The sequence below is a fragment of the Palaemon carinicauda genome, chromosome 1 (genome assembly GCF_036898095.1).
Source record: "Palaemon carinicauda isolate YSFRI2023 chromosome 1, ASM3689809v2, whole genome shotgun sequence".
NCBI lineage: Eukaryota > Metazoa > Arthropoda > Malacostraca > Decapoda > Palaemonidae > Palaemon > Palaemon carinicauda.
The window spans coordinates 207,576,070-207,593,203 of NC_090725.1; the positions used below are offsets into that span (position 1 = coordinate 207,576,070).

General features: G+C 38.0%; 1 protein-coding gene and 1 pseudogene across 1 annotated transcript in view; both read right to left on the reverse strand.

The window, feature by feature from the left end:
* The window catches only part of LOC137637915 (uncharacterized), a 36,021-nt pseudogene extending 35,177 nt beyond the window's left edge, over positions 1 to 844 (reverse strand).
* LOC137637927 (uncharacterized) overlaps positions 525 to 17,134 on the reverse strand; it is a 22,205-nt gene continuing 5,595 nt past the window's right edge. The window contains exons 4-10 of the mRNA XM_068370038.1: positions 13,453 to 13,611; positions 12,979 to 13,129; positions 11,601 to 11,732; positions 11,225 to 11,385; positions 8,347 to 8,502; positions 1,205 to 1,346; positions 525 to 1,027 (exon numbers count right to left, since the gene is read on the reverse strand). Of these exons, the coding sequence (XP_068226139.1) occupies positions 865 to 1,027; positions 1,205 to 1,346; positions 8,347 to 8,502; positions 11,225 to 11,385; positions 11,601 to 11,732; positions 12,979 to 13,129; positions 13,453 to 13,611 (1,064 nt within the window). The 3' untranslated portion in view covers positions 525 to 864. The remainder of the gene's footprint in view (positions 1,028 to 1,204; positions 1,347 to 8,346; positions 8,503 to 11,224; positions 11,386 to 11,600; positions 11,733 to 12,978; positions 13,130 to 13,452; positions 13,612 to 17,134) is intronic.

The window sequence follows — 17,134 nt, forward strand, 5'->3', positions numbered from 1 at the left end:
ATGTTTACCTAGCCGTCTATGTCAACTTCAGTAGTGTGAAATGCAAGTGGTAAGGTGAGATACTGAACCAAAGGGTGCAATTTCAATCCCACAAAGTTGCCCAACGTTCCTACACTTAGGTTTTATAGGGTATGGTATAACGCATGGAGAGAAAAAAAGTTTGAAAAGCTTACTCATCAGAAATATGAGCATTGTGCTGTACATGTATCAAAATAATAGATTTTATTATAAAAATCTTTCTTAAACTGATCTTGATGATCTGGACAGTTGAAGGTGCTATATATCAATTCATGTGAGAAACTAGCTCAGGCTGGTTTACATTTTAGTAGTGATAGAGATTAAAGGTTCTACGGAAGACTTACTATTTCTCAGGATATTTAATTGCTCTCATTGTTTCAAGGATAATTTTTGACATATATTTGATTTAATCAGTCATTATGTTTGTTACATCAATCACATAATTATAACTTATATATAGTGCTTCAGTGCATTTTTTATAACATCATATTGTGCAACTTCTCTGCTACTTGGAATGTGAATTACATATGATCAGCTTATATCCTTATCAATCCTCAGCTTAATCCCTTATGAATATGTCTATGTCAAATGAATATAATGGTAGATCCAAGGTGTAAATTTTGTTTGTTACCAAGTGTTTTCCAGCAGGCAAATATTTTTATGCTTGAAACAAGGTTATTAATGGTGTTTGTTTTGAAAAAGAAGGTCATGGTTTAGTGTTCATACTTTCTTTGATAACAGATGCTTTTCATTAACAGGTTCAGTTACTGTGGGATTCTGCTGTACTCTGTGGCCTACAATGATGAAGTATAACTGTTACAGTCATTTCAAGATTTCCATGTTGAATCACACATATCCGCCATTGGGATAGTCATGGAACTGCCTGTGTGATAAAATCCTGAAATAACCGAGGTCCCCACCATAGTTATTGATGCTCACGTGAGTAAAATTCACATCAAAACTTTCTGTCCAGTTTATAATGGGAGTGGGGTCATCACCTTTGCCAATCCTGGAAAAAAATGTTGTTTTCTTAATGATTAGGTGGTACCATTAGAGGGATTGTGATTACTTATCATAGTGATCCATTTATTGCAATAATGGAAATGATAGTGTTAAAGTTATTGGTAGTTAATGAATATTACAATGTGTAATGCTTCTGTAACATGAAATCTAAACAGATACTCACTTGAATGTACGACCTTCGATAGATATCCAAAATTTCCTGAATTCTGCACTGGAAACAATCCCGCTAATGGCTACTTCCTTTATCCAGTTCCTTATGACACTACCCCAGAGTGATACCCGAGTATTAGTATAAGATCCATAAACTGAAGGTAAAGAGAAAATTAATCATAGCTAAAAAGAATTCAAGAAGGAAATGGCTTAATTTTCCTTCGACTTATGTATACTGTACTAAGATATCTATAACTGAAACTCATCATAATCTCCTACGCCTATTGACGCAAATAGCCTCGGTTAGATTTTGCCAGTCGTCTCTATCTTGAGCTTTTAAATCTATACTTCTCCATTCATCATCATCTACTTCACGCTTTATAGTCGTCAGCCATGTAGGCCTGGGACTTCCAACTCTTCTAGTGCCTTGTGGAGCCCAGTTGAAAGTTTGGTGAACTAATCTATCTTGGGGAGAGTGAAGAGCATGCCCAAACACTCTCCACCTGCCCCTCACCATGATCTCATCTACATATAGCTCTCGAGTAATACAGTATATTAGCAAATATGAAAGTGCTTCAGATTTTTAAATGTAAGATTTATTTTCTGAAAAAAGGGCATTTTGGTATTGCTTATATTTGCATTAAGAATGTAATTTTGCGCTCATACTTCTACTTAGTGGGTTAGAATTTACAGTGTTTTACATACTAATAGATTAGTGGAATTCAAAGATTCTTTGTTGCAACATTTTGGCCACAACTGCATTATTTTCTGTTTTTTAGTTTTACATTTTCTCTCTGAAAGAAAGTTATGAATCAGGTTAATATTTTCTTCCTATTTTCTTGTAAAAGAACTTTGGTAGAGTGATGCATAAGGATGAACTATGTATATTCCTCAGGAAAGCATCAGTCATCAAGTCCAACAAATGAGTTTTAGAGTTTTATATTCACAGGCAAAGTCTTAAGGAAATGGTCCTTAATCAAGGTTGAATTTAAGCCTATGTGACCAGTTTAATCAAATTGAGTCCTGAGCCACATGGGGACCTTCCACAAACTGAAAAGTGTGGCCTACTTTGAATATTTGACACTTTTTAATATTTTTTTTTTATTGTTAAATGCTACATTTTAATATACATTATCTGAAAATAATTAAGTATTCTCATATATTAAGATACCATGAATATCAATATATTTTCCAACAAATAATGAATTTGGTACAGTACTTTTTAAGTCAAATTTGAAGCCTGGAACACAGTCGAATTTCCACTCTGCTGATGTTTGAATGGTGCACGAGTGTTGGGCCTTTCTTTAAGAACCTATAATAAACAGTCTAGAGGGATTCAAACCCACCCCCTTTTTTATGGATATGGTGGATAGTCTTCATACTGTCAGATGTAGCATAGATGGGTTTGGATGGATCACTTTTGAGATTGGTTTTGAACAGATTGACTCTATATGGCAACTCTCTGTGAAGCTCCAACACTATGGGATACAGATCTGTGAACCATTCCCTATGTGCCCAGAAAGGCGCCATTATTACCATACTGCCGTTTGCAGAGATCCTGAATTAATTTAACATATGCGGAATCATCACAAACAGTGTGAAGATGTAAGATCCAGATTTCATCAATCTTGAAACAGTGCATCTACCTTCCAAACTAAGGGATCTGGCACAGGTGAACAAAAAACTTTATATCATTTTGTTCAGTGATATTGCAAACATATCTACACTCAGGCCACTCCACCAGTTTCAAATCTCTTGCCAAGTCAACAGTTGCAGTGGTCATTCATTTGGTAAAATCCGACTTTTCCGGCTTAGTTCTGCTGCGAATACATTCAATTTCCTCGGAATGCTGCAGAAGCAGTATGGTGCCTTTTAGACTCGTCCATGATAACATTACTTTTGCTATTTGGTACAGGGATAGAGGTCTTGTACCAACTTGGTTCCTAACATAGTCTAGTACCATTCTATTATCCAAAAACACCGACACTGTCTTTCATTCCACTAGTAGTTCCTGATCTTGAAGAGTTTTGAATATTGCTAGGAACTCTTGGGAATTGATATCTTATTTTTTCTCTGTGGATTCCATTTCCCTGAGAGATGTAAATGAGAGTTGCTCATTACCCTTCCTGTGAAACATCTACGGAAAGATAGGTCTGGGATTTTCAAATCCAAAGAGACTCTTTGAGAAAGCCATCTGGAATCATCCCACCAATTTAGTGGCAGAAGTTAGTTTTCCATCTTTGGAATAGTGACGACATCTTGAGATGAAATATAGACGCTCATTTTCCGGCAGCCCAGTTTGATGAATTTCTATAAGTAGGCTATGATTCCTGGAAGCTTCATCCACATGCACATCAACATGGGCTTCGATGTTTTAATCTATTGTAGCAAAAGAAGAAAGGACTGGATCCTCTTCTTCACACAAAATCCTGAGAAGGAACTGTTGCTATTATCATTTCTAATTATAAAATCTTCGGAGTTTGATCCAAGAGGGACTTTTTGAAATTGACCAGGATCCCCAATCACTCCAACAACCTAACTAACCATACTCATTGAACTGGAATCATTTTAAAATTGGCCAGTTGTCCATATACAGTACAGGAGAACTCTAAGTTCAATAATCTTAACTATCTCGAGATGGGGAAACATCATTCTGGTGAATACCTCTGGGTCGGTCCTTTTCCCAAATATAAGCACTCAAATTGATATACCTTCGATCTGTTGATGAAACAAAGTGTATTTCTTTGAATCGAGATGAATGAGAATGTGGAAATAGCATCTGAGAGGTCCTTTTAGAATATCTAATATTTTTGCTTGATTGCCCCCAGAACTGTTGAGGGAGTGGAGTTTCCACCAAAAACTTTGTGAGCACAGTTAATTGTTGAGGGCTGAGACAACTGGAATTGGTCTCCAACCTTCTGAGCTTTGGTGATTAGGAATAACCTGTTGTAAAACCCTGGGGAAGGGTTTATGATCAGTTTTATCAAATGCTTCTCGAGAAATTTCCCAATTTCTAGCTGTAGCATCTAAGTAGTCGTTGTACTGATAAGATAGTTTGAATACAAAACTGGTTTCTTTGACAAGGAAGTATTGGAAGTTAGAGAGATTTGGTAATCTTCTTTGACCCCACCTAGCACCTGAAGGCTTTCACAATTGGAGAAAAAGTGGGAAAGTATTTTACTTAGCGATCTCTGATAAGATTTTTGAGTCCAGCTGGCAATCCTTCTGGAACGTCTACTATAATGGATTTCTGTCGTTCTATCCCTTGAGCTAAAGGGCATCCTTATTGTCAACTCTGAGGTTGAAGCGTTTGACCAAAACATGGTAGCTTGAGTATTTCTAGAAAAAGACCTCAAGACATCAATTCAAGTTCTACTCTCTACTTGAGCAACTACTAGTCAATAATTTTAACCCCAAAGTAAGCGAAGCAATTGATATGACAAATTTGGAAGTAATTTGTATTTTATCTAACATAGCGTATACAAACCTGGAGATATTCATTAGGGATTATCCTTTCAGCAATTCTGAACTAACCATAAGACTTTATAGTGAGGTGGAATTGCCCCATCAGTGGGGGATGAGGAGGGGTACCCAGAGCAGCCGGCCACCCCACTGGCCTTTGACTTTTACTGGCCTTTGACTTTTTCTATGGATTTTTTTCTTGTGTTTAAATTTGTATTTAAACATGTTTGTAAATTGTATATAAATTTATAGTGTATATATATACATATATATATATATATATATATATATATATATATATATATATATATATATATATATATATATGTATATATAAATAAACATACTTTTATTTTATTATAGTGTGAATGTTGCTATTTTTTAGTGTCAGCGTGGTGCGGTATTCCCAAGGACATAGAAACCTTCTCTTCGGTCTCTTCTCCTTTGACGTCGGACGTCCTGTAGGCTGTTGACCTCCCCCACTCCTCTTAGTGAGCAACCCTGCCTCTGTCTCAGGGAAGTCGTCTTGTGTGAATTCTCCTCCATTCGGATGTTGACGTCACTTTCTCTCTGCGAGTTCATCAGAGGGAAGATAGCTTGCTGCCTACCCAGGGCTGGACTTCGGTCTTGCTCCTCTTTGCTGGAAGCGCCACGGGGCCAACCCAGAAATGCGTCTCTCATGGGAGACCTCTTCCGTCCGCTGGTTAGGTTGTCCTCCCAGGGGGAATTTTCATTTTCTTTTTGTTTTTCCTCAGCGCTAGCAGCCGACATAAGGAGTGCATAGTCAGATGGTCTTGCCAGTCTCCATCTTCTTCGCCTGTGCCTGCGGCAGTTCCGGACCACCGAAGCAGTAGCTTTTCAGAAGTCCTCGGAGTTTTTCGGGTAACCCCTTCGAAGGGAACCCAGAAGCTAGCTTTGGCTTTGTTTTTCTGCCATTACTATATGTCGACTTTCAATTTGAGATAGATCTCATTGAGATGAAGCAGAGTTGGTGGGCAGAGGTTCTCTTCCAGGTGTTGGAATTTTCCCTTCTGAGGAGAAGTCCCTTCACCAACCACTGTTCGGCAATCTTCCTGCTTGCGGGGAGAATCTCTGACAGCGGCAGCAGTTGGTCACCTTTCCCGTCCAGGGAAGAGACTTCCTTTACATGTTTGTCTCCCTTTTGTGGGATTCCCTTTTGGCGAGAATTGGATTCGGCCATTTCCCGCTCTTCCTCTTTGGAGTATACCTCGCCCAGTGCTCGTCAAGCCCAGATCTCATCTTGTCTCGACTCTTCTTACCATGCAAGCTCGTCTCTCCAGCCTCCATTCCCATAGAAATATATCTGTTATCTTCTCTTAATCACAAAACACAGAAAGGCTGACAAGGCCTCAGAGGGTCCAAATGACAGTTTCAGCCAAGCAGGTCAATTAACAAAAAATTAAATGTTTTGTAAATTTCTCTTCTACGACACTAGAAATAAAGTTGTACATTGTCATTTGAAACATAATGAAAATAACTTCCTCTGGTTGAAACTTCTTTCCCCCCATTAGAACTTAAGGGAATCATATGATATGCCATGCCATCCACATAAGTAATATGAGGTTTTTTAGGACCGATTACTTTATGCAAGTGGACGTATATTACAATCCAGATTAAAACTTGGTCTTCTGCTTTTCCATCTGGTTGCCTTATGGAGCAATGAGGAGTGTCTATTTGCAAGAGTATAGCAGCAAAGGGGTCTAAAATTATTATAGAATTTTAGGCTCTGTGAGATGTAGACAAAGAAGAAGAAAGGGTTTCGAAGTTGTTGTGTGCCGCAAACTTTCAGAACCCTTACTGAAAAAAAATATTGAACAGTAGACTCAACTTGGGGAGTGAAGTTAGGTTTGCTTATGGGGAGGGTAGGACCAGGATTTCTGCTTTTGTGAGAGGATTCCCATGACCTCTGAACTTTAACAAAGGAACCTAGTGATGTCAAGAGCTTATGGAGCTCATCACTATTGAAAGTTGTCTGATTATATGAATTTTCCGGGTCTATGTATGATGACAGCTGACCAAAAATACTGTAGTGTAAGGGGGGGGGGGTGTTGCAGGAGGCTTGCAGGTTAGGTTAGGGGAGGGATGTTTACGTTAGTTGAGGTCTATTTTTAGTGCATGCCGGAGGAACTGACCGCTAATATACAAAGGCTCCGAATTTTCTTAAGGTGAAGGAATGTCATTATTGTCATCATCCCCACTATAAATCAACTAGCCAAGTTTTGTCTGGATTTTCCCCTTGAACTAACAGTGAGTTTAATTTTGCCCTTTAAACTGATAACGTGTTGGACAACCATTGAAACATACTTTTGAATTGAGAGGGACCATGATAACAATCCATGTGTATTTGCTAACAAAACCATGGGAAGCCATCTTAATGCATATTATTAAGCATTGATGATGGACATATACAACATAATTTGATAAGGAAAAGTTAAGCTTTTGTTCTTTCTTTTACTATTTTTTTCCACAGACAACTTTAGCTAAACAGATAAAAATTATTAAATTACATGCAGTAGCTTAGTATTCAAATAAGTATTATTGAATAAAGTAAGATTGTGCTAGAAGAATAGAATATAATTTTTCAATCATGAATCCAGATGTTAATGTTGCAAGTTACTGTTAACGAAAAATTTATACAAATTGTAAAAAAAAAAAATATCTAATTCAATCAAACACAAAATGCAGAGATATGGAACTTATTTGCAAAAACTCTAACAGCAAAATCTTATCTAAGCGTGAGTTTTCCCTCCAGCTGACATTATGAGTAAGTTGAGTACAATACTGTATTGTGTTGTATTGGATCATTCTTCTTAAAATTTGATCTCTTATGCTTTTACGGCACTCATCTGGCATTTCTAGGTTCTCCATTGCTTGTCTGATGAAACTGACTGACTTTTGCTAAAAACCAATGTAAGAATACCATTTTAAAGTAGTTTTGGTACTATGTAAAGATGTCTGGTTCCAGTTCCAGTTTCATTAGAATAGACGATCACCAGAATGTCAGCCGGGCAAGCGCAACCGCCCACTGTGGTGCCCAACCTCAGCAGTGGCCTCCCCAGTAAACAGCTTAAACTCACAATCCTGGGCGGGGATCGATTTCCTGCCATGCAAGGCGAACTCGTTACCATTGTACTAGCCAAGGTCTTTTGCTGCCATTTGTCAATTGACCTGACTATATAATTAGATGTTATCACCAGTTGTACCATACAGCAACAGACATTGTGGCCAAATTCTTGAATTTATGGATGTTGCCTGATGCCAGAGACAAAAAATTAATATGTCTGGGAAGGTCCTGTCATGAAGAATTAGAGATTCCTTTTAATGTAAATTATTTAACATGATAAAGGAAGACACTTTTATAAATTATTAGAAAAAAGTGAAGATATCCATATTTAGTAATAAATAAAAACTTTGATATCTTTCATATTCATGCTTAATACAGTATTGTACTTCAACCCATGATCAAGAGGAATTTTTTTTATGTACTTAGCATAACACTTGGCTTACCAGCAGCACCACTGTATTATTACATATGGACGTATCGTAGAACATATTTTATTACACAAGTGATTTTGGTTAGGAACTTACCATGATTTCCAAGTGTACCTTCAATCTCCCCCAAAAAATTGATACTGGAATTAGAATAGTGAATACTGTGTAAAGGGTACTAACTAATATTGTAGTAAGGGTAGTCATTTGAAAGCTGTCCGAAAATAACCTTGCAGTCTCTAGGCGCCTTACACTCGAAGGTGAAATTGATGCTGGTCGTAGGAGCTCCGCTTGGCAGAAGCTTCACTTTGTGATAGTCATAACCATTTGTGCGAACAACTGTTGATAGAAAGGTAGGCACCTTGATGAAATACAGTTTACTAATTATGAAAAAAAAAAAATTAACTAAGTAAATATACTTTTATGCTCCAGATAACAGAATTTATTGGCTGATGCCAAAGTTAAGATATTAAGAGTGATAATGAAGAATAAGAAAAATGTAAGAAAAGTAAAAGTCAAGCCAGCGCTTTAAACTCATTTTATATTATTTTCCAAATTGGCCAACATGGGAGCAGATATCTGACGATAATTAAAACAGCATCAAAATTAACCTAAGAACAGGGTCATGCCTGCTCAACTTTTCTTGTGATTTTTTTTCTTCTTTTTTTTTTAATGAAAATCGTGTGCTTATGCCCCTCAAAGTATCCATATTGAGTCTAATGTCTAATAACAGTGTTCTCTGGTTTCTGTAAGTCAGAGGTTCAGAAATATTTTTAGTACTTTAACCAATTCCAATCATGAATTTACTGTTAAAAAGGCTCAACAGAATATTGGCCATTGATAGGGGTCTTTTTCGTCAATAAACTTTCAACAGTGATAGAAACTTGCGTGTGCCTTCCTAAAGTACAAGTCCCCTTGTCTCCTAAAGTACAAGTCCCCTTGTCAAATGGTCTTGGTCACTTTGTATTCATAATCGTAAAAACGGTAGTACAGTATTTAGAAAAAAAAAATAGATTGAACTGAGAATAATCATAGCTGTTATCATTATTGTTATTATTATTTCTTCTTCTCATAACCTGAATAGGTTGGTATCTCATTTCTGATCTGAACTGAACACCCAAATTACCCTATTGTCTTAGGATTCCAACACTTTCCTAATTATTCTTACTGTGGGCAACAGTGCAATTTTCTTGAGCAAGTCCTGTTCAAGGTTTGTTTATCTAAGGCAGTCTAGATTTCCCTTGAGGTCCAATGAAGTTATTCTCAGTACTTCTAGGTTGATATGTAATACTTCCACTTTTGTTTGCTATGTTCTCTTTATTTCTTATGTAAATCTTCGTACTTGTATGGTTTTTCTTACGCCTTTGTTTTTAAATATTGTGTCCCATGCTATAGCTAATGTACTATTATTAGAGAGATATTTTATTTATATTTATTTAACAGTTCAAGGTACGGTGTCTGAGCATATATCACTTGATTAGTTCATATAGGTGATGATTATTCATGACCATCTCCTTTATTTTGAACATATCATATACATAATGCTTGGTCTTGTGTTGGCTGCCATTAACGTTCCTTAAGTCTTCTCTCTTTTTTTTCTTTTTTTTACCAACTGCAGTACTATTTCCACTTATATCCCAAACCTGCCTCAAGTATTGACCACATGATTTTATTTCCAGTTATCTTTCGTATGACACTTGATTGTTTCCATACACTTAGGAAGCTCTTCACTAGAAGAGATTGCCTTCATTTTGTACTGTTCTTATGGCGCTACCCTTGTGTTCTTTCCATAATCTTGATACTGTTCTTCACACTGTATTCTTTTCTACCCTTAGTTCTTGGTAAGTAAAACTTGGATAGTCATTAGTCGTCTTGTTTTCCTTTTCATTGTTTGAAGGTCCTTTTTTTGTACAAATTACTATTCTATCACAGTATCTAACTAATGGCCCAGCCTCTGCATGTATTTGCTTCACAGTGTTTCCAGCACAGAACTTGAACTTCAGTATTGCCGTAATCAGAAGTTTCCCCTATTGATGTATGTTTTCATTACCTGGCATTTAATGTTATCAGCCTCCACTATTCCCAGGGTGTTAATTTCATGTCTCTTTTATGTCTTTGATGTTTCTCTCATCTGGATTTTCAATTGTTTCATAATGCACGATTTTTTCCTTTAATATATTTGCAGATGCAAATGTGCAATTTACAATTGTACTGTATTTTCACATCTTCATTTTGATGTGGGCTTTATACAAGGCAGTCACAGCTCTTAGCATATTTTGCATGTACTTTGATGGTCCTCCATGAACCTAGGAAGACTAATGAATTTGAAGTCGGTAGCCTTTCCTAGTTTTCCCAAATCCCATTTTCATTATGGAACCTATAGCTAGCAGTGGAGGTAGTGAATAGCTTTGGAAGATTCCTCTTCTGAGGTTTATATCAGCCAGTGAAGTTCCTAATGCTCTTAGACTTGTTTTCAATTTATATACCATATTAAAATTAAGGTTACAAAGTTGTCTCTTCATTTTCATGAATGTAATTAAATAATCTCTTATTTTGTGTGTTAGGCAACTGTTGAATACACTATGCTAGGAAGCTGTTTCCATCTTCGGCAGTCTCTTGGTTTGTTTCTAGTCTTCTTTTCCTCCCTTCTGGTCCCCTCTTCCGCTGGTTTACCGGATGTTGCCCAACTGGGTACTGACCCTAGTCAACGCTATGTAACTTTGCTGATTGTCAACTGCAGAACTGTAGCCCCTCTTCTTCTCAAAGTTATTATTTTTATAACAACAAGCTGTTTCTAAAGTGAAAATACAAAAATATACATTTTTAGTAGTAAAACGAATGCAATAGTTGTCTACAACTTAAAAGAAACTCCTAGTGAAGGTAGGATATAATTTTTTTTCAAGTCATTCTTGTCAGTTATGATTATGAAGTATAAATTTCGTAGTCTATTGATATCCTAGACCATGATTAAAACGTAAGTGAAATTTAAGTGGCGTACAACTTGCCAAATGACAATGAATGTGTATTTCATAATAAAAGATAAAAAAATAAAAAAACTTACCACCGGTAGATTCACTCGTTGGAAAGTAAGGGTCGACAAGATTGTGTGGGAAGAAGATGTGGTTGTTAGGAGCTACTGAATAGAATCCTATCCCAGTGATTGGTTTTATTGGCAAAGGATCAGTGTAAGAAAGAACTGGGGGTTGTCCTTGTCTGCCTACACTGAAAGGGAAAAATACTTTGGTATACTTCTTATTTGTGTTGCTGTCGCAAAAGAATTGTTGATTACGATACAAATAGATATAATTTTAGATTTGAATATACAAGTACAATAAATGTGGATGTAGGCAGGAAGCAATTATTAAGTTAGGTTTGGTCAAGTTGGGTTAGGTTGGGTTGAGCTAGGTTAGGTTAGATTAGGTTTAAATACTACTAACCTTATGATTCCATTGCACCAACTTAAAGTGAAGTTCTGGAAGTCATTAGTGAGGATTGCTGGAGTCGAGACCTCAGATATTAAAGTTCCCGCTTTATCAAGACGTGTTTTGGTGTTTGTTGCATGTCCAATTAATTCCTTTGAAAGTAAAAGATAGCAGACGTTTGAATAAATTATGCGAAATTTCATGGAGAAGAATTAATTTCTTATTACAAAAGTGAAAGCAAATGTTTAGTTACCATCTCAAAATTAGGAACAGTTCAGAATTTTATAAACAATAAAATTTGATATTGATGCAAGTTTATGTTGGTATTAATATAACATTTACCTTCAAGGTTATGCGAGGATTTAAAAAAGCTTGAAAAGGTACAAAAAAAAATTTCGGAAAGAGTACCCCTCAAAATGCAAATTTTCCCTAGGCCTCATAGTTCCTCACTCGTTTTTATTCAAACAAACACATATCATGTAACTCCATAGCTTTCTTTCTGTTTACAGTAATTCCTTGTAGAAAGATTGTGTCCCCCAAAGCCCTTGCTCAAACTGACTGCTAAATTTTCATCCATTATGTTCTTTCCTTCCATCATTTGATCCTTTTTTAACTTGTAGACTTTATATGCTCCTACACGAGTCTCTTGTCCTGTAAATATACTTAAAAATTTCTTCATAGTTCATGATCTTGCTATACTTTGGACTTTGTTTATACGAAAAGCATTCCTGAAGGTTATTCTAATTTACCCCATAATTGATCTTGCGATCTTAACTCCATGTGTTTCACTTTTTTCCTACCAAAGTCGCCCATCCTATTGCATTAATAGCTCCTTCTTTATATTCCCTCTTAAATTATAACTGATATCTAGTTTTTAGTCTGTTGCTTCAACTAATCTAAGATTACAGTATATTCTCGGGCTGCAATGGAAATCAGTTTCTGTGTGTTTTGACGTACGTCGGAACATACCCAAATACAATACTGGATGTAAGCACTGAAATACTCAACCTATGCTAATGCTGTAGTAAAGTCATAATTTGGAACATAAAAAGACAATATGATATGGAAACAACCAGAACTTAAAAAATCTAGGAAGAACATCAATATATAATGATAAAGGAAACTATTATAAGAAAGGTATCATTCCTTTATGGTAACTGCGATGTAGCCTATCCACGAAGCGTTGTAAGTCAAAATTGCATCCATCAACAAACTCTTTTACTACTCGGTACAGACAAATGATCTAGCAAACTCTTTTCCCCCTCATTTCCTTCTCCTCTTTAGTCGTCACTTATTCCGGTACACGTGTGTGTTTGTCTATTTGAAAATTACATTTAAGCGTATTTTTAGCCTTGTTCGTCGGACAGCATCAAGAACATTGCATCAGTACTCACTAATCATATAGGTTTTGACCCCTGAATTGAAGTCATCGTTGTTCATCAGTCTAATCTGGAAGTCTTGAGGGGCCTTTACTGTAAAAGTCACATTGCACATGCTGTTAACAATCCTTTTGTTAATCCATGACCAAACGAAGCCACTATAGCCTGTGGGAGGTGATGATGATTGTAGATTAACTTGCTATGGATAAATAGCAAGCACGGGCTCTTGCATTAAGGCAGCCCGTAAATTGTGGGAGGAAACGAAAAGGTCAGAGCTATTTATGGGATAAAAGCTTACAGATTTCGCTTTCCTTTTCTAAGAACATATATTAATAGCCTACGTGTCATGATTGTATGCGGTTATTGACAAGGCATTTTACTAAAAAAAAAAACTTTAATGGAAATATTTTTATCGTATTTTGATGGTAGAAATTACACGGATCATCTTACAATATATACAATGCAATAAACTAATGTACTGTACTTACTTATCTTGTGAATGCATCTTGTAGCGCTGTAAGCCCAGTAGTCTTGGTCACACTGGCAATTCCCTGTTATTGAAGAATTTGCTGACTTTACGCAGATCGAGTTGTTGGCTCCTTGCATGCACTGTTCGTCATGTGTGCATGTTGCATTGATGGATCTTTCTGCAAATGAAAAGAAAAAATTCTCAAATTACAGAAATTGTTTACAATTTTACTTTCATCAAGGAAACAGGAAAAGCTTCCTGAATAAAGGAATATTTGTCTTTAGCTTTAGTTTCATATTTGAGTAAGGAGAGGCAAGTTTAGGTTCCATCAGTTTTTCTGCATATAATGGTTTTTATCTCATTAACATTTGTAATTATCAATAGATTTAGTCCAAATAACAGTTGTCCAATCATAGGTGGGGATGGGAAAAGGGGAGGGAGAGTGAAGTGCTGCCAAGAGTAGGTGGGTACCTGTCTCGCCACAGGGCAACTTGGCAGAAACTCATGACCAAGTCTTGGGTAGCAAGTGTCGTTCAAAACATTTACTTGTTACCTTTCAGGAATGCCCCCCCCCCCCCCCCCTTATATCAAGTACTGATCAAGTTGCCCTGTGGATCATCCAACATTACCGAAAGGGCCTTGCAGGCAGAGGTGAATGTGATGTTGCAGAAGAACGGTCTTGAAATTGTTCGAGACAATTCTTTGGGCTTCTACAGTCTGCTCTTCTTGGTGGGAAATGAGGGTGGAGGCCAATCATGACTCTCTTCTCCGAACAATTTTGTGCGACGAACAAAGTTTAGTGTGAGAACAGTATCGTCCGTCCTGTTTTTATCAAAGAGGGAGCCTTCATGCTTTCGCTAGACCAGAAGGACGCATACTTTACAGGGCTTGTTTATCAGTGCGTTCGGAAGTACCTCGCCCTTTCCCTATATGGTACGGTGTACCAGTTCAATGCTCTGTGGTTTCGAGTGTTTACGGCTCCCTGGGTGTTCATCTTAGTATCAGCATGGGCCCATTCGTGAGGGATTTATCTGTTGATGTATCTCAACGATTGGTTGATCCTGGCCTCTTTATTGGAGCAGTTTCTACAGCCCCTCTTAGTGAGCTGACAAAGCAGATGCATACCTTGAAGATGTTTCATGCCATAGAGTTGTCGGTAAGGTACAGTCGGGGCAAGAGGAAGGTGCTAGCAGACACACTTAGTTGCCAGGGGCTGGATGTGTGAGCAAAGTTGTCCTTACACCTTGTAGAAGAAAGGATCATACTGTTTGCCACCAAGGAGAACAAGAAGCTCCTCATATTCTCTTTCCCCTATACAGGCCCCATGGGTGGTGATCGAAGACACACTCCAACACCCAATGGATCACGTGGACGTGTATACCTTTCCATCATTCAGCCTGATCCAGCTGGTAATTAACAGTGTTGATTATGCTAGGACTCAGGATAACTGGTGGCTCTCAGATAGCCTAATGTTGAGTTGTATCGCAATCTGCTCTCTCTTCTGGTCTGGGTCCTGAGAGAACTACCCCAGTGACCAGCACTTCTCTATCAGCCACTCCTCCAGAGGTACCACTAGGCTATGGAGTCTTTAGCTCTTTATAGGTGGTGGCTATCTAGCATCTCCCGTGAGCAATAGTCTTTTTGCGAGGTACTGTACAGGAAATGTCTTGATACCTCCAGAGGTCCTCAGCAGCTGTCTTCCAGGGTAAGTGGGCCATCTTCTGTAGTTGGTGTCATAGAAGGGATATTTCTCTGATCAGAGTTACTCTAGCACAGAATGACGATATCCTCATTTCCCATTGCCGAGAGAAACGCCTCTCAGCTCCAGCTGTCAAAGGCTACTGTACATCTTGAGTATGGTCTAAATGACAAGGATATAAACCTCTCGGCTGCGTGATAATTGTTTGTGCTTGTGAGAAGCTTCTACCAGTCTTGCCCAACCAAAGATCACGGGCCCCCAAAGTGGGCCATGACTTTAGTCCTCAAGGCTTTTACCTGTACTCCGTTTGAGCATTTAATGAGGCCATCAGACAGGGATCTAACTCTCAAGACTGTCATTCTGCTACCTTAAGCATCGGCGAAGAGCATTGGCGAGTCGTACAGTCTCTCTTATTTTGTCACCCATTCTGAGGAATAGAAGGTCTCCATCGGTTTTGTATTTAATATCATGGCCAAACCCAGAACCTGGCAGTGCATAACCCCAGGCTTGAATCTTTCTCCATACCCCCATTTCAAGAGGCGTCGGGTGGTCGATGAGAGATGCTTTGGTGTCCCTTAATGACTTTACTTTGCTATCTGAAAAGGACCCGACAACTCAGCCATGGGTGTTAAGAACTTTTCTATTGTACTGGTAGATCTAAGAAAAGTGTTGAGAAGCGCTTTCTTTCTGGCTTTGTGACATGATCCGTTGAGCATACACCTTTACTGACGAGAGTGTCAAGGTTCCATCTAGGACCAGTGCTCACAAAATCAGGGGTATTGGCTTCACTCTTACCTTTAAGAGAAACCTGTTAGTGGGCCAAGTGCTGAAGGCCTAAGTCTGGAAAAGGAAAACTACCTTCACGGCTTTTTACTTGCGAGGGTATAAACACAAGTCTATTGATACCTTTGTGCTTAGACCTGTGGTGGATGCTCAAGTAGTTGTTTAATCACCCCAGCTTCCACACAGGACAAGGATGCATCTCGTCTATTGAAACTTGTTGATGTAGATCTGGAATGAATGGTAGCATGATTGGTTTCTCTTTTTTATTATTCTTTCCTCCTTCTTAAGGACCATGCTATCAAAACGTTCTTAGCTGGATCGGACCTGTTGCTGGTAAGTTACACTTCGGAGCTCCATTCTTAAAATCTAAAGAAGTATCTCTCCCATCCCTTTTAACAAGCAAGAGGATGGTAGATCTAATAGCAACACATTCATCATCATACCAGGTATGTCTCCAACTGACATCCCCTTAAGGTAAGGTTACCTCTAGTTTGATCAGGTACATGCTTGCATGTACAACCCAAGTTCTATTAGCCTTTAATCCCTATGAAAATCCGATAAGAGGTTGCTGGGGTCATCGCTTTGCTTCTCAACAGATCAAGTGGTGATCACTTCTAGGGGAGAAAATGAACCATCCAGTTTTGACTCTTGAGAGGACTTCCAACCCACCAAGCAGTTTTTCTCCCTGATTACAGGACGAGAGTTTGTATGCACCATAGGAACAAATCACTTTATTTCTAAAGTAATTTATATTTTTTCTAACCATACAGACTTGAGTCTCTTAAGCAAACTTCCTTCCCCAACCACCCCACTCAGTCTTGGTCGAAAAGGTCAAAAGCGAAGGCTCTCATGCTGAGTAGCCCCACACCCTCACCAACTGAAAATAACCGCCTGTTTAACAACTTTAATGTTATGTTTAGATGAATCAGCTGTGAGATGGTGTCAGCCAATCATGGTGCGTGTTGGTAGAGCATTTTAAAGATTTTGGGCTGAGTACAGTCACTTCAGTGCAGAGTATGTATGTGTGTCCAGGTCCATTTTAGGGTCCTTGATGTCTTTATCGTCTTTGTCTCCAAACCGTAATTGGGTTAGTAATTGTTAATAGGGAATCTATTTAATGTATCTTTGAATACTTGTTGTAAAGGACCTTAGTGACCCATCAAATTAGGAGCAACGACTTTATAACAAAGAAATGTTATTACATAGGTTTTGCTGTCTT